The sequence below is a fragment of the Piliocolobus tephrosceles genome, chromosome 8, assembly GCF_002776525.5.
Source record: "Piliocolobus tephrosceles isolate RC106 chromosome 8, ASM277652v3, whole genome shotgun sequence".
In the NCBI taxonomy this organism is placed as follows: Eukaryota; Metazoa; Chordata; class Mammalia; order Primates; family Cercopithecidae; genus Piliocolobus; species Piliocolobus tephrosceles.
In genome coordinates, this window is record NC_045441.1 from 65335079 (window position 1) to 65361432 (window position 26354).

General features: G+C 35.3%; 1 protein-coding gene across 2 annotated transcripts in view; it reads left to right on the top strand.

Moving 5' to 3' along the window:
• The window catches only part of MEOX2 (mesenchyme homeobox 2), a 72450-nt gene that overhangs the window by 40489 nt on the left and 5607 nt on the right, over positions 1–26354 (top strand). For both annotated transcript variants that reach the window (XM_023216005.1, XM_023216006.1), the window contains one exon: positions 18435–18607. In XM_023216005.1, the coding sequence (XP_023071773.1) occupies positions 18435–18607 (173 nt within the window). The remainder of the gene's footprint in view (positions 1–18434; positions 18608–26354) is intronic.

Consider the following 26354-nt stretch of genomic DNA (forward strand, 5'->3'; position numbering starts at 1 on the left):
ATTTGGATATAAAAGGATGTTTGGTTTCTCCTTGATATCTTTTCTCAATGCTTTAGATTTGTCATAGCTGTCATTTCATTTAAAGAACACTGCTTATTGTGTATTGCACATGATTAAAAAGAAATCTTTTGCACTTATTTATGGCTACTCCTAGCAGTTTCCTTGCTTACAATGACATTTGCATAGCCTCTGTGATTTACCCATTTTGGTGAATTGATTGTCAGATTAACACTATAATTATTAGTAATTCATTAATCAGTTTTATAGATGAATTTTTAGAATATCGCTTTCAATACTGCTGTCCATTGAGAGAACTTTCAAATTAGCTAATCATACCTCCTTACCCTTAATCTTCTTTTTTTATTAGGTTATCACTAAGGAGATCTTTATCTATTGTTTTATGACAGCTTCTGAATACCAGGATTTAGTTTGTGAAGTAGTAAGGTATTACAGCAGTGGGTGTTCTGGGGCCAGTGAGTAGGTGCTCTAGGAGGCGGACTGTTAAATTTTCAGGAAGTTTGTAAGCCTGTTGACATCACCTTAGCTTAATGGCTTGGAATCCCCTTTGGTGGGTGTATTTACTTCGTGGAAGGTGGCAAATTGTACAAAACGAGCATTTCTTCCCTCCTACCAGCACACAACTGGGTATAATTCACTGTAAATTACTCCAGAAAAAGATTCATGTGTTGCGTAAGTAATTGACAATAAAAAAAATCTAGGTTTTCTTTTCGAGGCCAGGCTTGCATTCTCGTCCTTCTGGGTTCTGCCACTATCCAAAGCATATCCAGAGCACCTCCCTCGAATCCTGGAGCAAGGAGGTGAGCTGCAGAAAGTGACATCACAGGAAAGGCTGTGTTGCAGATCTGTCCTAAGTCTAGGAGCAGATTCACCTTTTCTTGGAGAATTTTCTTGGGTCCATGTGCTTCTCCATCCTCCTCTGTTTCAGGCATAGGAGTTTGCTCTTTTAGATTCCTTGTGAAACACTTTGAACAAATATTTTGAGAGAAAACGCTGAAGTTCTATCATAAGGGGTAAAAGAGGGAATCCCGAGGCACCATATTTAGCCACAGAACTCTGAGATCCCAGCTACAAGAGGAATTTCCACACCCCCACAGACCTTTGGATTGGCAGAGGGAGCCAAATGGAGAACATATAGAGGCACTGCTTGAACTTGCATAGAGCCCAGAAGGCTTTACTGTGCCGGGCAGCTACAAAGAAAATGTAACTCTGAGTGCTCATCTCCCAAGGTCCTCATCCTGCACTGAATAGCCGCAGCTCCTGTTGTCTGCCTGGCTAGGAGAAAACAGAGCCCAGACACTCTCATGCACCCAGGACAGGTCAACTGCCATTGTCAGGGGACCAAGATGCATCTTAAACACATGTCCCCTTGCCTTCTAGCCACCCCTGCAACCAAGACTGCCTGCCTGGCTGTTCTTGCAGGGGGGCCACAGCATTGTCTTGTTTTGTTGGTGGCCTGGGAGCAGCTCACCAACCCCATCACAGTTGATGCTTGACCCCGAGGGCCAGAGAACAAAACCGCTGGTCTGGTCCCAGTTCCCCAGGACACAAGGACACTGCATAGGGGCATGAAAATGGGATTTATGGCTTGATCTTCACTACAGATTCACTTGCCCATTGCTAGAAAACAGAGAAGAGTGTGGCATAGATTTGTTTAGGAGCACAGGGGCTGGGTACCCCTACCTTCATGAAACTGGAATGTGAAGGGTGTGTGGCCTGAGAGCTGCAGTTTTTCCCTCAGGGAGTCCCACAGTCTAGAAAGCCTAAAATGGCTCAGTGACCTGAAACAGGTAGTTTGGGATGAGCTCAGGCCTGTTGCTGGGCTGGACATGGAAGGGAGACTCCCCTGGGCATGCCCCATGTCTGTCTGCTGGGCTGTAAACCCCAACACCCTCCCCCACCCCCGTTCCCCTATGTGAGCTCTGTGGCACAGGAAGGACACCACAGCCCTTCCCTGAAGGGTTGGCCCAGTGGCCTGAGAGCTGCCCCTAGACCTTGACCAAGGTCAATACTTGTACCTGCCTTGGAGAGCCTGGTGACTGAGTTGCCTGACCCAGCCCCACCCAGCTTTGCCACCTCCAGCTACCTTGGCAGCAAAGTGCAGAACATACCCCCAGGAGCCCCAGTGCCACCCTTCATCAGGGACATACCAATACTTCCTTTGATCCACAAAGGCCAAGCAAAAATCCCACTGCCAACAGTGCAACTGCCTCTCACCTGCAAACATCACCTACTGGCTGAGAGGTCAAACTGTATGTCCCATCACAACTTCTAGCCTGATTGTAAGGAACTCAACTGGTTCTTACTTGCAAGAGCTACCTATTGACTTGTAGCATAAACTGCACAACCCGATATAATTGTTGACAGAACTGCACAGCAAGGAACAAGATAAGCCTCTCTAGACCTCCAACACCTTATCCTTGTAGGAGACAGCGAGTCTGACCACAAGCAATGCACATCACTACTACAACATGAAAACAATTAGCACTTGATAAACCACTAAACTAAGGTTCTCTATAGCCAAGGAATTCATATAGACCCTTAGCCCCCTAAAAGCACAAAGAAGCAAAGCTAAAGGACCCTACCCAGCATATGCAATAGTTACTTCCCCAAGAAGGGGAAACCTCCACCCAAATGAAAGTAAACTAAAAAATAAGAAATAATAGCTTCTGCAGATGAGAAAGAACCAGCCTAAAGAATTCTAGCAACATGAAGAAACAGAGTGCTGTGACACCCCCAAAGGACCATGTTAATTCTCTAGCAATGGCTCCTGACCAAAATGAAAACTTTGAAATGAGAGATAAGGAATTCAAAACATGGGTTGTAAGCAAGATCAATAAGATCCAAAAGAAAGTAGAAAATAATCACAAATAAACCAGAAAATCAATTTAGGAGACAAAAGGCAAAATAGATATGTTAAAGAAAAGCAAAACAGAACCTTTGGAAATGGAAAATGCACTGAAGGAACTTCAAAACACTGTGGCAAACTTAGCAGTAAAGTAGAACAAACAGAAAAAAAGAAATTCAGAGCTTGAAGACTGTATTTTGAATTATCTCAGTCAGACAAAAATAAAGAAAAAAATAATTTGAAGAAATGAACAAAGACTTTCAGAAATATGGGATTATGTGAAGCAAACAAACCCATGACTTGAAGGCTCTCCAGAGAGAGAAGACAAAAAAGTAACTAACTTGGAAAACATGTTTGAAGGGATAATTCAAGAAATTTCTCTAATATTGCTAGAGAGGTAAACACCCAGAAATGAGAAATGCAGGGAATACCTGCAAGATACTATACAAGATGAACATCAACAAGACATAGAGTCTTCAGGCTATCCAAGGTCAACATGAAGGAAAAATCTTAAAGACTGATAAAGAAAAGAGTCAAATCACCTATAAAGGTAATCCCATCAGACTAACAGAAGATTTCTCAGCAGAAATTTTATAGGCCAGAAGAGATTGGGGGCTCATTTTTAGCCTTCTTAAAAAAATGGCGCCCCAAAATTTTATATCCTCTCAAACTGAGCTTCATAAATGAAGGAGAAATAAAATATTTTTTTCAGACAAGCAAACACTAATGGAATTTATCACCATGAGACTAGGCCTTCAAGAAATGTTCAAGGGAGTTCTAAAAATGGAAATAAAAGGATAATACTTACTAGGACAAAAGCAAATGAAAATACAAAGTTTACAGATGCTATGAAGCAACTACACAACTGGGACTACAAAGCAACTATCTAACAACACTATTAGAGAAACAAAACCTCCCATATCAATATTAACTGTGATTGTAAATGGCCTAACTGCACTTAAAAGATACAGATTGGCAAATTGGATGAAAAAAACAAGACCCAACCATTTGCTGCCTTCATGGGACCCACTTAACATGTAACGACACAGACTCAAAGTAAAGAAGTGGAGAAAGATCTATGATGCAAACAGAAAAGAAAAGACAGCAGAGGTTGCTATTCTTGTATTTGATGAAACAGACTTTAAACCAACAACAGTTAAAACAAACAAACAAACCATAAAATTAAAAAAAAGAAGGGCATTGTATTAAAATAAAGGGTTCAATTCAATTCAGTAAGATTTAACTACCCTAAACATCATGCAACCCAAATGAATAAATTCCTGAAACATATAATCTCCCAAGAGTGAACCAGGCAGACGTTGAAATTCTGCACAGACAAATAATGAGTTATGAAATTGAATCAGTAATAAAAAAAGTCTACCAATAAAAAAAAGCCCAGGGCCAAATGGATTCATAGCCAAATTCTATCAGACATACAAGACAAAGGTGGTATTACTGAAATTATTCTAAGAAATCAAGGAGGAGAGTTTCTTTCTTAACTCATCCTACCACGATATCAAAATATGGCAAGGCCACTACAACAACAACAAAAAGAAAATCATAAGCCAATGTCTCTGATGAACACAGATGCAAAAATTCTCAAGAAAATCCTGGGAAATCAAATCTGGCAATATATCAAAAAAGAATTCATCACGATCAAGTGAGTTTAATTCCAGGGAAGCAAGGATAGTTCAACATACACAAATCAATAAATACGATTCACTATGTAAACAGAATTAAAAACAAAAACCATATGATAATCTCAATTGATGCAGAAAAAGCATTTGTTAAAATCCAGCATCCTTCATGATAAAAACCCTCAACAAACCAGGCATTGAAGGAACAGATTTCAAAATACTAAAAGCCGTGTATGACAAACCCACAACCAACCTCATACTGAATGGGGAAAATTTGAAAACATTCCCTTTAAGAACTGAAAGAAGACAAGGATGCCCACTCTCACCATTGCTATTCAACATAGTACTGGAAGTCCTAGCAGGGCAAGCGAAAGAAACAAAAGGCATTCAAATTTGAAACAAGGAAGTCAAATTACCTCTGTTCATTGATGTCATGATCTTATATCTAGAAAACTCTAAACATTCCTTCAAAAGACTCCCAGATGTGAAAAATAACTTCAATAAAGTTTCAGGATACAAAATTAATGTATAAAAATCAATTGCATTTTATACAACAACAGTGTTCAAGCTCAGAGCTGCATCAAGAACCCAATGTCATTCACGGTAGCCAGAAAACACACACACACACACACAGCAACAATAACAAACCTAGAAATATATCTAACTAAGGAGGTGAAACAATTCTGCAAGGAGAACTACAAAGCACTGATTATAGAATCATAGACAATACAAACAAGTGGAAAAACATACCATGGATAGGAAAAATAAATATCATTAAAATGACTATATTTGCTGAAAGCAATCTACAGATTCAGCACAATTACTATTAAACTACTAAGGTCATTTTTCACAGAATTAGAAAAACAATTCTAAAATCCACGTGGAAACAAAAAAGAGAGCTCAAATAGCCAAAGCAGTCACAAGCAAAACAAACAAACAAAAAACAAAAGCAAACAAAACTGGGGATATCACATTACCTGACTTAAAAGGATACTAGAAGGCTTTAGTAACCAAAACAGTTTGGTACTGGTACAATAGACACATAGATCAATGGAACAGAGTAGAGAGCCTAGAAATAAAGCCACACTCCCAATGCTAGCTGATCTCCAACAAAGTGAACAAAAACAAACATGGAGAAAAGACACCCTTTTTAATAAATGATTCTGGGAAAACTGGCTAACTACATGCAGAAGAATGAAACTGGAACCTTATCTCTCACTGTATACAAAAATTAATCAAGATGGATCAAAGATCTAAATATAAGACCCAAAACTATACAAAAAAAAAAAAAAAAAAAAAGAGGAAAATCTAGAAAGAACTCTTTTAGAAACTGGCCTTTAGATTAAGACCTCAAAAGAAAATGCACCAAAAACAAAAGCAGACTAATGGGACTTATTAAACTAAAGAGTTTCTGCACAGCAAAGGACACAATCAATTGAATAATCAGAAAATGGAAGAAAATATTCAAAAACTATGCATCCAACAAAAGACTAATATCCAGAATATGTAAAGAACTTAAACAAATCCACAAGAAAATGACAACCCAATTATAAAGTAGAAAAAGGACATGAACAAATACTTCTCTAAAGAAGACATACAAACTGCTAATAAACATATAAAAACATGCTCAACATCACAAATCTTCAGTGAAATACAAATAAAACCCCTATGAGATACCATCTCATACGAGTCAGAATGGCTATTATTAAAAAGTCAAAAAACAACAGATGGTGAGGATGTGGAGAGAAGTGAATACTTATACACCATTGGTGGGAAAGTAAATTAGCTTATATCCTATGGAAACTAGTATGGAGATTTCTCAGCTATAAAAAGAACTATAATTTCACCCAGCAATTCCACTACTGGGTATCTATCCAAAGGAAAAGAAATAATTGTATCAAAAAGTCACCTGTTTGTCATGTTTATCACAGCACTATTCACAATAGCAAATTTATGGAATCAACCTAAATGTCCATCGACCATTGAATGTGTAAAGAAATTGTGATATATATACACCATGGAATATTATGGAACCATAAAAAGGAATCAAATCCTGTCCTTTGCATCAATAGAGATGGAGTTGGAGGTTGTTATCTTAAGTGAAATCACTCAGAAAGAAATGAAATGCAAGTTCTCACTTACAAGTGGAAGCTAGACAATAGGTACACGTGGACACAAAGATGGAAATAATAGACCCTGGGAATTCCAAAAGGGGAGAGAGAGAAGGAAGAGAGGGTAAAAAATACTACCATGTTCACTATTTAGATGATGGGTTCACTAGAAGCCCAAACCTTACCATTATGCAATATACCTACATAAAAGACCTGCACATGTACCCCTCTGAACCTAAAAAATACAGAAGATCTAGAAATGCTTTACATATGCACAAAATTTGCATGAATTTGACTAAATGCATATATGACCAATGATGACTAAATAAAACAAAGTATTTTAAATGTGTTAACTGTAATATATATGACCACACATATACAAATGTACATAAATAAAAGATAATGCCATTTAATTGGACTCAGAAAAATGATTTATGCTTTAAACTTGACTGCACTTTTTAGCAGCAAAGCTATAAAACATGAAAGAAATAAAAGCATACAGACTTTCACAACCTATTAACTTTTTAAAAAGTAATCATACACAACTCTCGCTGATTGCTTAAAGAAATTATGAGGATTGTGGATCTTTTAAAATACACATGGGTAGAAAGAGCTAGAAAATAAAGATCACCTTTTTACTAAGTTCGGGATCACTAAAAATGAAATAAAGGTGTATTTCACTAAATGTTAGGTGTTAAATGAAAGTTAAATGATTCAAACAATTTGAAAACTAATAAATTTGACTTAGAAAAGGCTAATAAATATAACAGTACCATCCTATTCCTGGTACATTTTAAGTTTAATATTGCTAATAGTAAGTTTGTGTTATTGAATTTACTACATCTCAGATATACACACTTTAAATTCCCTTATTCTCCTATTTTCAACCATCTTGTGGATTCTTAGATGGGGAATCTGAATTTCAAAAGACCAGGCTCAGAAGACTACATAGTAAGTAGCAACAATGGATGTCCAACTCAACTCTGCTGGCTTCAAATCCCCTGATATATTCCCCAGCCATTCTTTCCTTCTAAATATTCGAATTGTAAACAAAACTATAGAAGTTATACAGCTATAATTATAACTACAATTCTGTTTAATCAATGAAAACCATTAAAAACTGGATACTACTAAGAGTTTTCTGCTTATTGAGAAGTATTGCAAGATTAGCGGATGGTATGTTTTTTGTGCGCGCGCGCGTGTGTGTGTGTGTGTATTTGAAAATTACATTTTAGGAGTAAGCACATACTCTTTTGGTGGATGACAGCATAGGTGTTAAGTAAAATACAAATGTGTATGCTTCAAGTCCCTTTCTCTCCACTGTGTAATAGAATACTGAATGTTGTCTAATATCTAACTGTAAGAAACTTATGAATCATTTCAAAGATTATAAGATGTAACCTATGGCATGTGAAAAAAGTATTGTGAGCTGATTATAAGATGTAACCTATGACATATGAAAAAAGTATTGTGAGTTCCTGTATTTGTTATATAATTACAACCCAAAGATTGCCTGTAAGACCTAGATGAAAGCTTCCCATTCACAAAAACTTAATGTCATATCATTATAGGCTATCTTGGGAGAGATCAGAACTAGTAGAACATTTTTTACATTTAATCTAATATGAAATTAAGTATGATTTAAAAAATAATTTCAGACTTCAGTGACATTATTTTCCTAGTATAATTTACTCAACAGAACATTAAAGTTAGTCTCTAAAATATCATAAATGAATGGATAATTCTATGGTCTGAATGTGTTCCCCAATATTCATGTGTTGAAAGCCTGATCCCCAGGGCAACAGTGTTGGCAGGGGAGGCCTTTGGGAGGTGTTTCGGTCATGAGGATTTCACTCCCACGAATGGATTAATGCCACTATGCAAAGGGCTTGTATGGATGGGATCAAGCTCTTTTGCCCTTCTGCCTTTTGCCATTAAGGATGCAGCAAGAAAGCCCTCACCAGATGTTGCTGCCTTGATCGTGCACTTCTTCTCAGCCTCAAGGATTGTCAGAAATACATTTTTTAAATAAATTATTCACTCAGGTATTCTGTTATAGCAGCACAAAATGGACTGAGGCAGATAATAATTACATTTAAGTTCTTAAATTTCGATATTTCATGTATAATTGAATTTAAGATCTTCAAAGAAATGATTTAGATGCTCTCTAATGGGGAAAATCTTTGCAAAAAACAATCACAATTTGATTATAATGCAGATTCGTCAACCTGAGATTGTTTTCCTTCTTGCCAGTACAGTTACAATCATGAAATAGATCACAAGAATTTAACTTCACTGGCGCAGTCAAAAGGAAACTGATGCCTGAGCTAGAACCATATGTTGTTTGGATTTTATAATTAGATTGATTTCATTATCTTTATGCATTATTTATTATTGTTTATAATTTGTCTATTATACTTTGAAACTAAAGGAAAATCAATTTGTGAATTCTTGGTCATTAATCTTTCAATATGATTATTTCAGAAAAAATATCTAAGGGATTTTTTTTCTCAAACCCTCTATATGAAGAAACTTATAATTAGAGAATATTTCTAAGTAAACAAATAAGAGCACGACATTTAAGAGAATTGGCTTTTAAGTGTTTTCAGTAAATACTTCTTATCTTGCTCTTCTAAAAATCCATTTAAAAGTATTAATTAAACTTTTTTTATACCTTAACAACTAGGCAGAATGTGATTCCTATCTTCCTAAATTTATGTACCTGTATGCCAGGACTTTAAAGGAGAAGAAACACACATACTCACACAAACACAAGCACACTATCTGACTCCATTTTATTGGGTATGCCAGGTTTAGTTATGTTTCGTTGAATTTCCAAATAAAACTTTCAGAGTTATATATACAGAGAATGTATAAATAAAATTTCATACATTGATACCACTAAGACTTGTAAAGTGTCACCTCCCCAGGTTCCTTGGAAAATTGTAATTAAACTTTCAGCTTCATTTGTACATTAGCCAAAAATAACACATAGATACTTTTAGGGGCCCAACCATTTTTCAGTGTAAAGTGGAACTCTGCTAGTCACTGTGTACATCCTAAATTCTTAGATTTTTAGAATGAGGTCCATTTTAAAAACAAAATTTTCCTACATTAAAAAAAAACTAATTCCAACACATGATTTTATCAAATGCATAATCGTCGATTGCTAAGGTCTTGGACCACAGTCCTCTCCTAATAACAGCTAGAGTTTATAATGGATTATTGAGTGCCCATAATATGTAGGCCTTGTTCTACATGATTTGCTTAATTTAACCCTCTTCACTTAAATTCTGTGTTAAAGATGAGCACAGTGGAGACAATAGGGGTTGAATAAGCAGATAAGGAGCAGAGACGATGCTCTTAATATCTGTGTATTTGGAATCTTTGGTACTCAAGATACTGTTTGAGTATTTTAGGTTACATAACCATATTTAGTATCACAATTAAATGGCAGTGGTTCTCAAATCCTTGCTGTGAAAAGGCCGTGCAGTAGGTAAAAGATATTTCAGGAGTTCATAAAATGTATTCATGTTGGTTTCTGTAGATGAATGACACTTAGGCTTAGAAACATTCTGTGACTATTTGTGACCATTGATGAGCCCTTCAGCCACTTTGAGCCTCACTTTTCTCAGGTAGAGAGCAGGTGGAAATAGATGGTTTGTAAGAATCCCCTCGATTTCTAAAATGTGTGCCTACAAAGTCAATATTCATTAATTCAGTCAGTATTTATTAATGAAATGATATGGATGTCATCAAATAGTTGATTTATTATTAGCCCTTACGTGCTTTGATGCATTGTAGAAACATAATACTTCCCTCTGAAATTTATTGAAACTATCACACTTCTAAGGGATGGCTTAGGGACATAAAAATTTCTATGGTGACGCCATATGTGTCATTTTACTGTTCTGTGTAGATAATCCTCTGAAGTTAGAGTCACTTATTCTATAGTTATATTTTGGGTGAATTAGCACTGACAAAATCTCTTCTTGAACAATTTTATCTGCAAATAATCTCATCATTGACTTGGAGGAGATAAGGCTTGACCACAGTATAGAGGTGGTATTATTTACACATAAATAATGCATGCTAGCTTATGAATCAGGTTGGTCATTCCTAGACAGAGTTGTATAACTGAAAGTTATTGATATCTTCATCCAAATATTATCTATATGCAATGATTCTCTACTGGGAGCAGTTTTTCCTCTTGGGTACGTTGGCAGTTTAAGATTGCCAGATTTAACAAATTAAACTACAGATATCTGGTTGAATTATTTTCGTGCAACAATAAACATTTTAAAATATAAGTATGCTTTGTGTAATATTTGTAACATACTAAAACTTTATTTATTGTTTGTCTGAAATTCAAATTGGACTGGGAGAACCATATTTTATCTGGCAACACTAAAATTAGGGTTGGGGTTTGCTGTAGGTATCCAGTGAGTAGAAGAAGCCAGAGATGTTCTAAACATTCTACAATGCCCAGAACTGTCCCCACTTCACACCAGACATCTTTATTTTGAATATGTTTATGTTTCATTGAATATAAATATAACAAAAATTATCCAGTCCAAAATGTCAATAGTGCTGAGGTTCAGAACTATAATCTCTGTGCAATATGTTCCTTCACTTAGTATAGCATTCAATCATTTTGGTTTCAAATTTTACAATAGGGAGACTGATTTGGTACTTTTCTATGTGAACATGTTTGGAAGTATCATTATAAATACCAGTCTGCCATTAGTTACACGAGATATGTGTAAACATGTCTTAAAAGTTAATAGAAAGCAATAATAAATGATACTTTTCCTTTTTCTAAGCTGAAGGTCAGTTAAATTACTATACCAGAACGAGGCTTCTTAGGGTTATTTTGTAATTGTAATCTATAACCAGATCATAAAATCAAAGATACAGCAGAATACTAGGTGTTTAGTATTAGAAATACAAAGATGAAGAAGATGAAATTCATAATCTTAAGTTACCTAGAGTCTAGAGTCCAGAGAAGCAAAGCAGACGCGAAATTGAATAAAAAGTTCAATAATTTCTATGTCACTACTTAAGAATACATTAAAGCCACGAAGATGACTTGCTGAAGAAATGGCTCAGAATTATGGCATAAATGCAAGTCCTTACACTCTGAGAAAGTGTGAACTTGTCTTTTATAATATAAATAAAAAACTCTATGGAAGTTTTCCTGTTGCATGTCCAAGGGTTTTACTGCACTGCTAGCAGAATTGGTGCTTAATTTTCTGGCATCACACTGCAAATCTGTATGGTGTTATCTGATATCATAAGAGGGCTCAATCCTTTTTGCTCTGTTGACAGCTGTAAATTAGAAATGTCACAATTCTTCTGGCCATTGCCAAGTTACTATTGTCCTTAATTTGTGAAAATAGTTTCTTTCCCTCCCCATCTTACCAAATATGCAGTAATACCATGTAATTCCAGGCCATTTGCTGACATAAGAGCTGAATAGGAGGTGAATGGGGGACACATGTGGAAGCTTGAGTTCTCTTCACTATCTTGCCTATTGCTTCTGCAGGTATTAAAATGTAAGTGTCAATGCAAGTATTATTTTTATTGACCTCCAATGTCTGAATAAACTAGAACAAGAGTTGGCCTCAAACACTTACGTTCTAGTATAGGAAAGAAAGCATCCATACTGTGACAGAATGTGGTAAGCATTGTAAGAAAAGAACAAAAAGAGTTTGAGGGGAGCCAATAGAAGGGGTACCCTCTTTAAACTAATATAATAATGGAAAATGGAATGGAATGCTTTATGTCAAAAAGTCTTATTTAGGGCCTTTAGTCCCACTGCAGGTACAAACGATGACCTTTGAGAAGTCCTTTACTATTAGGCAGATCCAGGCACATGTGCCTTGTTTTGTTGGATGGGTGGCCATGATCTTTCTGTAGTTTATGTTTTCTCTCTGGACTATAGCAAGAGCCATAAAGTCAATTCTGGGATCTGTAAACTCTTTCTAAGCCTAGAAATGTGTAGCACAATCTACAGTTTATTTTTACCCAGAAGACATGTCCTGGTTTTGTTTTTGTGCTTTGAAGTTGGTAGTTAGAAGAATCAAATCTGTGTGAAATTTGACTCAAGTAAATTGCATTATATTCCTAATATTTTTAACAAAAATACTTTGTTTTTGTTAAATGGTTTTGGAATTGCATATTAATCATGATAGTAATTTCATCACCGTTTTTAGTTCTTTGTGAATTTGCCTCTGTATTTAGGTCATGGAGGAAGAACCACTGGGTTGGCATCTTCTTACTATGAGGAAGCATTACATAATAATAAATTATAGAAAAGGAAAGATAAAATTAAAACAAAATGACACATTAAAATCTCATCATTTAAAAATAAGGATCTTTACTAAACAGGCTGTAAGGTAAAACTGAATTCATATATTGATGGGCACAAAAAATAAGGAATTAAAATGAGTTATGTACTATGCACCTATTTTAAAATGGCTAACATTTCTGTAACTTCCATCACCTCAAAATTATAGAGAAGAGAGGAGGAAGCAAAATGAAAGACTTTGTTCTAATACTCACCAGTTTATTCCAGGAACGCAATGCAATGCCAAGGAAATTTTATTACCTACTTCAAGGAAACATCTACATCTAAAGTGTGGAGGACTTTAGACACCTAAGTATTTTACTTTTGTGTAAATTCTGAGATACATATTTGCAAATTTTTCAAATCCATATCCATGCTAAGTTGCTAAATTTCTACCCATTTAAGAATAATCTTGTGCTACTTTCTCCTCTGTCTCTCTCTCTGTTTCTCTATGCACACACACACACACACACGCACACACACACACACACACACATTTAACCTTGGCTTAACTTGCTCTTTTCTTTTTGGTAAAATTTTATAGCTTGTGATAAATTTATGATATTTCCAAAAATTAAAATTCTCTTTCATATTAAAATAGCATGTAAAATATATAGATTTTATAAAGCATCTCAAATCTTTATACTTTTCCCTTTTATATTATTGCTTTGTACAGCATAAATTGTGTTATAAGTTAGCAATTGAAATACTTTCTTATGTAAGTAGCTATTGCTAAATACTGATGCAATCATGTGAATAAAATTGTCATCGATCTCATTTTAAGAATGAGTGTTGTAAACATAAACCTAAATATATCTAGAAAAAGTCAAATCTATAAACTTAAATTGAAAGACTAGTACATAAAATTTTTAGCTATACCGTTACTCTTTCAATATAGACCACTAAGTATGAACTTGAATGCCTTTAACAGGAATAAATAGGATGTCCTCTATACATTATTTGTTCAAGACATATAATTGGCAACACAAATATAATAAGAAAATCTATCTTCAATTATACTAAATTGGGATTTATCTGATTTATTTCCTCCCTGAAAGCATATTAGACAAACCCATGAATAATCAAGATGTTGAGCAAAGAGGACAGATAGTGAAAAAGAGTACATCTGCCAATTGATAATCACTGCTCAGCAGGTACAATGTTTTTTTTGTTGTTGTTTTTGTTTTTGCATTTTGAATACAACTATTACAATAATAATTATAAATCAATGGAAATTCCTTTTTTGGTATGTAAAATTTGGGTTTGCTTTGTAAGAGAAAGTTTATTATAGTTATCAAAGAGGTGCAAGAAATAATAGATGTTTTCTGGCTATCCTATTCTGGATCTAACATAGTGGTGCTCAATCCAATTTTTAACTCCTCACACACCTTAGTGTATAATAGACACATTCATGAATCATAGTAGCTTACTATGACTGTGGTTCTCAAATCTGGAGAGTGGATTGGTAAGAGGATTTAAGAACTCCTGGAGAAGGTTGTTTACTTTGAAAAAAGAAGAAACACTGAGAAGCTGAAATGCTCACTCATTAATAAGCTGGAGTAGCAAGTTGGATAAGTGCCCATAAAGAAGGCAATTTCCCCTTTAAATGTGAAAATTACTAGCACCAATAGAATGATTTCATAAATTTTTCTGCCTCCATCCACAATCCCTATGCCTACGTAAAAATTATTAGCTTTCTGTAACTACAGGTTTGTGCTGTTTTGTTAATAAATAATGAAATACCTCTCATTTTGAATAGTTTACAAAACATTGATACAAAGGTTACATCAATATGCTGAGGCTTAGTATTAATTTTTCTTCAGGATATGGAAGAAGAATTTATATTAGTCCAAGCTATATAGACATTCCATTCAATTTTGATATTTTACAGACACAGGTAAATTATGTTCTTCATTTAAACGAGCTAATACGTTTACCCAGAGTAGCCAAAAATACACTCAATCGTACTTTTATTTCTCTTTTGCTAAATAGCACTCTGTGCCACTAGTGAACAGACCAAGCCCTCCCATTACTTGTCTTCAATAAAACATTATTATCTTTTGGCATTCTCTTGCAGTAGGGGAAATAAAAAGTCACATGTGGAGAAGTTCTAAATGCTAGACAGAAATGATCCTTGGAGGGCAATTTTTATCCTCCACGGAAGTATTGCAGACTTCTTCCATTAGTGTAGTCCCAGGGAGCAAAAGGTTAGGGAACTGGGACTGCCAACCATACCTGAACACATAAGTCAACATTTCCTCGAAGCGCTGAGAGAGTGTGTGAATGGACCCACAGGTGCATTAAAGTATCTGAGACGAAAAACAACAATTGTAGTATTTTACATTGGAATATACTGTACAGATGGTGACATTTTGTTTGTGGTTGTAGGGAAGAAAGGAAGGCAGTGTCCAGATTCCCCCCTCAACACCTACCATTTGGCATAGGATATGGGAGGTTGAAGAAAAGGGAGGGAGTTTTGCCTCACTTAAAACAGCTGGGAAACAGATGGAAACTGATGCGAAAATTGTCAAATGCATGGTGCAAATCTTCCACCCATTTTCTACCAAAGAAAGTCTAGTTAGGCGATGGCAGCTTTGGAAACTGTAAAGAAAGAAGCAAAAAAAAAAAAAAAAAAGAAAAGAAAAAAAATTAAAAACCCAAGATTGTAGGAAATATAAATCCAGAAATGCAATTCCAAGAAGCGTGTTTTTAATAAAAGAGAATGAGGGTTGTGATGGAAACCACACTACAAGGGTAAAAGTAGTGGCTGGATTAATCAACACTGGTGCCACTTCAGCTACATGCACGTTCTCTCTCATAGGAGGTAAGGTCAAGAAGCATACATCCACTCTCTGTCATCTAATTTAATGTAATTTAATTACAATTTAATGGTTCCTTCTGTGGTTATAAATATGAGTGTGCACAACTTACTTCATTTTAGTCATTGGATTTCACTTTGTGAGCAATTTTTGGTTTGGTATTCAGGCATTCAGTAAATAATTTATAGATTTAAATATTGAATTACAGCCAGATTTTAGTTTAAATCCAGTCACTGGCTGTATAAACCTCCTGTTGTATATTTCTAGTTACAATGAGTGTGTATATAGACCCATTACCTGTGAGTGTTCTTCTGAGCACTGGCCCGTGTTTTGTGTTTTGGTTTGTGTTACTGTGTGGTATTTATGAAGTACTTTTGAATATCACAAAAGTTAAAGAAGATCACTTTCAAAGAAACTCAAATAAATACAAGTCAAAGGCTTTCCTGAATTTGAATTTGTTCATTCATGCTTACATAAGGGAATGTGCTAACCATGAATCATTCAAATTGAATTGCTCATGAGAAGAAATGTGCTGGCTTTACTCTCAGTTTCCAGAGTGAAAGGAAAAGAGCATTGTCTCCACATAAAGAATAATCAGTCACAGATTTTAGGCAAAGCAGGGATTCAAACTGGCAAAAGTTGTTTCAATTCACCTGAGAACATGGATGCTTGTGAGAGGATCTTGTTATATGAATATTCTGTACTATAACAGTTCACAGGCTGCAAGAACAGCCCACGGAAAAGTTAAAAAAAAAATCAATCATTTGGAAATGTCGTTCATGCAATGCCAGAATAGCTAAATGCTCCACCAGTGTGGATGTTGACATATCTGTAGCTAGAGAAAATTGGATGATAGACTGCAGTTTCCATCCTCACAGTCAGGTAAGTTGGTACCATGTAAACATGGCCTACCTGAGAGCACACACATCATCTCTTATGTCACTTACCCAGTCCCAGTGGCTTTCTACAAAGTGCAGTCAACCTGTGCATGACATGTCACAAACTACTTTTGTGCTGGATAAAGCCCCAAGTGCCCTGCTAAGGTGAGAAGCTAGCTGACACAGGGGTAAGTGACAAGCCCAGAAATGTGGTCAGTGAATGAAGAGCTTTAGATAGTGCCAGTGCACCAGTGAGTGAAACACTCTGTGATCCATCAGAGGATAAGTAATGGCCAGTTTGCCAAGTTGTTGAGGCAACTTATTGCTGCTGCTGCTGCTGCTAGACCTAGAAAACCTTACATCTGGCTCACTTAGATACTTCTAAGAATCAAAATAAAAGTGTTTACATTAAAGTGCCTTGTCTAGTGAATTTCCATTATGCAGGTTCTCTTTAGTTCAGATAAACATCCCTCAGGCAGATAGAAAGAAGTAGAACACTAAAAAATTAATTTTTGTACTTCTTAGCATATTTAAGCATCCTTGCACAAAAAAAACCATAATGTAAAAAGATCCTGTATAAGCTATGTAATATTACATTTGTCAATTAAAAAAACAATTAAAATGTCACTCTTTGAAACCTTTGGTTAATGGTGATCTTTCTACATCAATTTTGTATCATTTGGGCTCCTAGAAGAGTTAATTGTATTCATACTTTTCAAAGATCACAGCTTGTTTGTACATGTGCAAAAATAATTAGATACCAGAAATAATTTTCAGGAGAGCATTAATGTGCTCCTGTATCTTGATTATGTTGATATTTCACTGAGGATAAATTTTCCATAAGTTACTATAGCTGGGTATGATTACTTTTTACTTGGCGTGTGTGTTTACTATTGATTCACATTCTGTTTTTTCGTACATTAAGAATATCTTCTGACCCACATTTCAGGGGTACTATGAGGGTGAAAGAAATTCTATACGTTAATTATGTCTTGAAACCTTAAGAGGAAAAATGGAATGATATGCTCAAAATTGTTATTGGTATTTTACACTGCATTATAAGATTTGATGTTGTAGATCACTGATGGTCCGTGTTGTGCATCTCATGTTTATCTCATATGTAATGAAAAACACATTGAAAAACTCTATTCATAGTTTAAGTCATATGAACACAATTTCATTTATAGATTCCATGTTGGACTAAGCATTATATAAAATAAAAGAACATTGCTATTGCCCTCAAGAATTTTACTTAAATACAGATACAAAGGCCAATAAGTACACACATACTTCTACATATGCTCAATCTGAGCATAAAATTTTTTATGGTCCAGTTGCTGAATGTTTGAATTTCTCAAATACTCATATATTAGATGCCACTTTTTAAAGGATTACTATGTTCAATCTTACTTAGACCTCAAGTACATATGCTCAACAACTTATGAAACAAAACTTCATATCTAAAATTGTTTTCTAAAGAGGTTTTGGTTTATCTTAAAATCATATTACAAGCAGTTAGAAGGTTTGTTAATATTTTATAAGAGGAAAATTACATGCTTTCCCAATTAGCTTGTGAGTTACCTGAAGGAAGATGAGAAAAATAAGAAACATATATCCCCCTGTTGAGTTGCCATCAGTCTTACTGTCTTTGGTCTATATTTGTTCCATGTCTTGTGCAGAACCTGGAAAAGTAGTAACTCAATAATTGTGAATGATATGATTGCATGTGCTTGAATAAATGAGTTATTACCAATTCTGTCTCCCTTTTATTCAGACTCCCAGGAAGGAAATTACAAGTCAGAAGTCAACAGCAAACCCAGGAAAGAAAGGACAGCATTTACCAAAGAGCAAATCAGAGAACTTGAAGCAGAATTTGCCCATCATAATTATCTCACCAGACTGAGGCGATACGAGATAGCAGTGAATCTGGATCTCACTGAAAGACAGGTAAAGCTGGACATTGTCATTATATGATCTTTTTTAATTGCTCTGGGTCCACAGTCTTCTTTGCCATATTTGAAATACCTAGATCCAGAATTCTTCAATACCATTTGGAAGACAGGTATGCTATTCCATGATAAAATTTTGCCAGCAAAATGACAAAATTAAAAATAATATAATGATATTTAAAAGCAAACCATACTTACTGAATTTAAGAAAGAATCCTCCTATGATTAAGATCCTTCTGTATTTTTTGGTTTTAAAATATTATTTCTTTTACATAATGATGGCATACAGTGAGGAATTGTGTATGCTTATATGCTAAAATCTCCTTATTTGGCATATGAGAAAGCTGGTAATCCCAGATTAGTTTTCTGTATTGTTCAGGATAGGGTATGTTATGCTGCAGTAACACATTCACCCGTAAACCTCAATGGCATAACACAAAAATGTTCATTACTTACTCACTCTCCATACAAACTCTACATGTCCAGCATTCCAGATAATCACTCACAGACCCATTCTGACTCTTTAGCATCTCAACATGTGGTGTCCATGGTAACTATAAGAAATAAGAAAGAATTGGAAGTTTATGCACTGACCTTTAAATGTTTTCACCTGGAAATTACCCATGTCACTTCTATTTACACACTAATGTCTAGAATAGTCAAATGGTGCAGCTTAGGTGCAAGATGGCTGGAAAATGATGAAAGGCAAGGTCACATAGATCATTGATAAATATTTCTGCCCCATTACCCAAAATATTTTTGAAATTGTATTGCTCTCAAATATTGAAAAATCTGCTATCCACTTAGAGAATACTTTGAAATTATTAATGTTTTTGGACTCCAATTAATGAGGCCTAAATAATATTTTTAAATTAATCGCTTTTCAGGTCCCTTTCTTGCATTTTTTAAATGGCAAATGATTTGTTCTAATAGTCTTCCCAGTGAACTCCTTGTACAGATTCTGGTTTCCCTGAGGAGAATCTAGCCTACTGCCGGTTAACAGTTGCTAATCTTTACAAAAACATTCCTGAAAGGCAAATGCAAACATCTTTATGGACAGTGCAGTTATGATTGGCACTCTTAGGGCTAGAGTCTCATTTCCTCTTTCACTGTGTGTACCTCCTCCAGGATCCCATTTGAACCAAAGAAATATCAACAGGGTGTGGACAAATGAATGCATGTCTTACTAGAGCAAGTTATTTTATCCAATTTCTTAAATAATCTGCTTTCCTTCTGTTAATTTTTACATTTCAGCTTTGGTAGGTTATTTATGGGTAGTAGAAATATGCAGAGGAACACTTTTCTGTGGTTTTATTTATTGGCAGTTTATATTTTATTACATATTATGACTAGTACCTATGTTATGGAGCGCAGCATTTTCCTTCCCTTGGAGTTCACATACAAAATTCCCTCTATGTATTCAACATTTGGCATGCTGGAAAGCAGGATCCAAAATCTACATCATCAGACCTTTATTTTATTATTATTTTTTTAAACAGGAAAATAAAAAGGTGTATGTGGAGGGAGAATTACACAGTAATGTTCTTATATAGAGACGGTTAGAACTCTAGGAAATGCAAGCGTGTTTTATATAATACATGAAGGAACTAGGAAACTAGGATTTGCTTCTAATCTGTAGAAATGACAGGTTGCCGTACTGTGCTCTCAGCCAAGACAAAAAACAAGATTCTGTACTTGCCAGTTTGGGGATGTTCTAGGGTTATCTGTCATTGACCACGGAGCAGAATCATTTATTTTTAGAAGCAGTTTTGTAAATCTGGTTTGAAAATGTTGAAGGTGTCTTGGATATTTCTTCTTTCTAACTGACTTGACAAGTTTGGTAAATAATGACATGCAAGAATTATATATAGATATACATACTATTTTTAAGGTTTTTGAAAGATTCTTTTAAAATTTTATGTTAGTTACTTTTTGCTGTGTAACAACTCCAAATCTCAGTGGCTTCAAATAATAACTAAAGTTTTATTTGCTTTAGATTTGTAAGTTAGAGATTTTGACTGGGCTTAGTTGGACAGTAATACTGCTGGCCCTACATGGAATCCTCATGGAGCTCCAGTCAGCTGGTGGGTTGACTAAGAAAGAGATGGTTGGGCCTCAGCTGGGACAGCTAGTCTCTGTTACTTGTGGTTTCATCTTCTTATAGGCTAGCTTGGGATCCTTCCAATGGTGATAGAAGCATTCCCAGGAGCACTGAGGGGGAAAACTCTAGTAAGCAAGGGCTTTTCAGGCCTCTTACGTCATATTTTCTAATGTCCCATTGTCCAAAGCAAGCCACAAGACCAAACTCAGTGTCAGTATAGGACAGACCACTTCATTGAAATTTGTTCCTGAAATAATCTAACCACAGCATCACAAGGGGAAAATAACAAAGAACATGAGAGATAATTTGGTTTTCACTGAATTGAAAATTTGTTATTGTGCACAATATATTTTTATTTAATAAATCTCTATGTATAGTTTTGCAAGTTAGTGTGAAAAGATGTATGCATGCAGAATTTAAATTCCTAATCAAAACTAAGTCTTTAGAGGGCCTACGTGGGTTAGTCAAAAAGAGTGTAATTGTTTTCAAAGAAGTCTGAATAAAAATCCAAGGTTTGCCGATTAGAATTGTGTGTTCTTAAGTAAGTGACAATCTCCTCAAGGCACAAAATGGAAATTAAAACTACCTGCTCTTTCTTCTATGTAGATTTATATATCATAATGGATATGAAATAATTTCTAGCATAAACTATAAAACAGAATTATCAACCAGGTGGCAAAAACCTTTGCTATGCAAAGCATGTTGAATTAATCCTTTTGTAACACAAATATTTGTTGAGCTAAGTGCTGGAAATAAAATCCTCTTAGAATAAGCTAAAGAAATACTTGTTAGAATTCACAGAAAAGGTAAAAGTCGAACAAGTATTCACAATTGTTATGAATGTAGAATGTCATAGGAGAGGGATGATGTAATTGTGTTGGATAATGTTTCTGGTTGCACCCTTTCATTCCAACATTTCTATGCACATATGTTATCTTAAGTTTCTTAAATTGAGAATCTGTGCACAAAATATCTTAAATTAACAATCAAGCTGGGAGTGGTGGCTCACGCCTGTACTTGTCCCAGCACTTTGAGAAGACAAGGCAGGTCAGTCACTGGAGGTCAGGAGTTCAAGGCCAGCCTGGCCAATATGGTAAAACCTCGTCTCTACTAAAAATACAAAAATGAGCCGGGCATGGTGGCAGGCACCTATAATCCTTGGTACACGGGAGGCTGAGGCAGGAGAAAAACTTGGACCCAGGAGGCAGAAGTTGCAGTGAGTCGAGATTGTACCACTGCACTCTTGCCTGGGAAACAGAGTGAGACTCCGTATCAAAAAAAAAAAAAAAAAAAATCGCATACTTTAATTATGTTTCTACCTTAAGTTGTATTTGTATTTTCCGGGCTAAATTTTACTATGATGAATTTATCAGAAAAAATATAGTATGGTGTCAATCATCAACTTTGCTATTTTTGAAGGTCAGATGGCGTATTCTTTCAAAATGCCAGGGCTCTCATCCCAGTGAAATATTTTCAGTTTATTTTCTGGAGGTTGGGCTATTAAAATTATTGACAGAATTACAATCAGAACACTTTAAAATCCATCTTCTGTAATTTGCAATGCAGCTTGTAGTCTATTGGGGCCGCTGTGACAAAATGCCATAGACTGGGTGGCTTATAAACAACACACATTTATTTCTCACAGTTCTGGAGGATGGGAAGTCCAAGTTCAAGACATCAGCAGATTTGGTGTCTGGTGAGCACACACTTCTTCATAGACTTCCATCTTTCCACTCTACCTTGATATGGCTGAAGAGGCTAGGTAGCTCTCTCAACCTCTTTAATAAGGGCACTAATCTGAGTAATGCTAGATCTGTTCTTATGACCTAATCTCATACCAAGGGCCCCACTTCCTAATGCCATCATCTTGCAGGTTAGGATCTTAACATAAGAATTTGGGGGAGAGAGGCCAGGCACGGTGGCTCACACCTGTAATCCCAGCACTTTGAGAGTCTGAGGTGGGTGGATCACTAGGTCAGGAGATCGAGACCATCCTGGATAACACGGTGAAACCCTGTCTCTACAAAAAAATTAGCCAGGCATGGTGACGGATGCCTGTAGTTCCAGCTACTTGGGGGTCTGAGGCAGGAGAATGGTGTGAATCCGGGAGGTAGAGCTTGCAGTGAGCTGAGATCGCACCACTGCATTCCAGGCTGGGCAACAGAGTGAGACTCCATCTCAAAAAAAAAAAAAAAAAAAAAGAATTTGGGGCAGACATAAATATTTAGACCACAGGACAGCTATTCCATTATTTTGATTTTATATTAATCTCATAAATGCTATGTTTAGCTATGTAGTCTATATCTTGACCCTATATAATCTTAAATAACATCCTTCCCTAGGATTTCCATGTTAAAATATCTAACTATAGATATGTTGTCTTTTCATATTCATTCTTTAAGACTTTTTTTTTCACATGTTAAAATAACCCGAGATTCAGTAAAATAAACATATACACCAAGGACTATTACATCTAACCTTATATTGTTCAATATTGTCCTTAGCTTTAATAGAATTATCGGAATATAAAATAGTTTCCTTAACATTGTCAAGGTCTTTTGAGATTCAAATGCAGAGACAGGACTTATAGGCTCATTTTATGTGAGTGAGTGTAAATATACACATATGCAAACACACACACACACATATACACAGATATATATGTGTGTGTGTGTGCATATAGATATATACACATCTCCATACCTCTAACTATACATATATCTATCTATCTACATCAAAAGAAACATATCACGCAAACAGGGAAAAACAAATATTAAATTATATAACAAAATTGTTTTTGTTTGTTTGTTTTTTGAGATGGTGTCTTGCTCTGTCACCAAGGCTGGAGTGTAGGGGTGCAATCTTGGCTCACTGCAACATCTGCCTCTTGGATTCAAGCAATTCTCTTCCTCAGCCTCTCGGGTAGCTGGGATTACAGGCACCTGCTACCATCCCTGGCTAATTTTTTGTATTTTTAGTAAGGACAGGGTTTCACCATCTTGGCCAGGCTGGTCTTGAACTCCAGACCTCATGATCCACCAGCGTCAGCCTCCCAAAGTGCTGAGATTACAGGCTTGAACCATGGCACCCGGCCTGTAGCAGAATTGTTTTTGAGAAATAATTTTCTCCTACATGAAAACTTACTTTATAATCAGAACTAGTCTTTAGACATATTGTCATGTGGAAATTGCACATGATTGCTTATAAAATATGTATGTTATATCTGATGTTATTTGTGGCTACCCCTACCTTACTTATATCACCGATCAGTATATCTAACTCAAATTTTCTGACTAGTTGATGGGTGCAGCACACCAACATGGCACATGTATACATATGTAACAAACCTGCACATTATGCACATGTACCCTAGAACTTAAAGTATAATAAAAAAAAAAATTTATGATGAATCATATATGTGTCATGAATACTTGCAATAATAATTAGGTTTCCTTTTAGAAAAACATAAGGTATGTTAAATCCTTATATATCACTCAGGACTTGAATTTCCAAATTCCATTCTGAAGAATAGTCATGGAATCACACAAAGATGTCACACTCTTACATTTGCATCTTCCATAATGTAGTGTCAGGGTAGTCTGTAATTCTCTTTGAACTTCATCCAGCTAAAGAAGAAAAAAATAAAAAAAGGCTCATTCTGCAAAGTAATTCCATGTTAGCACACAAGTGTTAAAGAAAATTATATTATTTTAAATAAAAATGCAGAACCTAGAATGAAGCTGAGCTTCAAATATTTTAATTATGTAGTGTTGTTTGTCGAACAGTTACAGATCACTCCAGTAAATCTTCCAGCTTCTAACTTAACAGCTTCTAGTTTACAATATATTCTCATATACCCTTCAAGATCAACAGCTAATAATCTTCAACTGTCAGAGTCACCCTGAATGATTTGCAGAGAACTCAGTATAAAGGCTCTCCAGTTTCAAGGTATTTTTAAGTTGGACAAGCTTATTCTGGTGTTTTTTCTCCATCCAGATAAACTTGGAGGAAACTCCCACCAGATTTTTAATATCTCACTGTGGGAAGATGAGAGAAAGCAGCTGCAGGAGCATATAAAAGAAGTGGTAAAATGGACATTTTTATAGAGTTAAGGCTGCCAAAATGTAGAAAGAATGGGAGATCCTTTCACTTCAAAACATCTTTTTCACAGAGCTAATAAAGGTGCAATGTTGCAGACTTGTAAACTAGTTAAGATTACTGGAATAAACAGACTAAATTAATGATACTTCTGCCAAGATAAATGGAAAATCCCACCTGACTAGATCATACTCCATTGGTGGAAATGAGAGGGATTATGTTTTGTTTTTTACTCATAAATCATCAAATGGCCCAATGCCAAGTATTTTCAAAATAGCTATCATTTTTTGATGACTACTAAGGAGAAAATGATTCCCAATGTGCTAAATCAGTGGATAAAGGTGAGAGGCAGTCCTGTAAACAGGACTTCAGCCTTTAGCTACAAAGTGTATCCTAACCCTCCACAGCCTCACCAACACACATAAACACCTTTTAATTGTGTAGAAACAACAGAGTCAATTCATGGCTCCAATAAACTTTTGGAAATAGCTGAAGAATTCCTTCTCTTAATCAGATATAAATCTATCTATTCAAGAAGGGTAAAAAAAAGCTTTCTTTTCCCCATTTTTCACCTTTACTTTTAAGCATTCTTGCTTCTAATTCTAATACTGCTAAATCAGTAGTTCAGCTACTTTGTTATGGAATTACTTCGGTGAGTTTTTGAATTTACTAGATACACTGCCATGATCAAATTTAATCACTAGGGATGTGATTAAATCTGAAAATTTTATTTGTACAATTATCCTTTGCATGTTTTCATATCTCAAAGATATAAATAAATATTTATTAGACAATGTCTACAATATTCCAAGTGCCCAGATAAAAATGGAAACAGTTGGAATGTTAAATCTACAAATCCCAGATGTTTAGAGGCATCTGGGTATGTCACTGAAATATTTAGTTTTCATCCAGATGTTTGGTGTTATGGTTGTTTCTTCAAAGCACAGACACTTATGTTATTACATAAATATGAGTTATGGCATTACATGGATTCAACTTTCTATTAACCTATTTGCCTCTGGACACCTTAGGAAATTGTGTAACAACACAGATTCATAAGTCATTTATTTTGTCTGGTAATGTATTGTGAAACCTAAAAGGACAGGTATTGTGAACTTACAAGATAAAGGGTGTAAGGTGATGTCCAAATAAGTTACATTTACATTTCCTTCATTTTCTTGACTGTGAATACCTTAAGGGCGGGAACTATGTTTTATTTGTGCTTCAATACCTCCCATCTTTGATCTAACACAGTACAGGTTGCTAGACATTTGGTAATATTTTTAAATGTATGAATGAACGAATAGAGATCCCAATTCACCAAAGAAATGTGAGAATTCTTGCACTCTATGTAGTTTATAAATTAATCTTATTATATAAAATATGCTTATAAATTTTAATAAAAATAATTCAAACACTTAGTTTTTAGTAAATAAAATTTTAGGCATTTGGATGACTATAATTTAGCTGTCTTAAAAAAAACTAAAAGAAAAAGTTTTTTTTCATTACAGTCAATAAAGCTGGGTTAATAAAATTATACTAAATT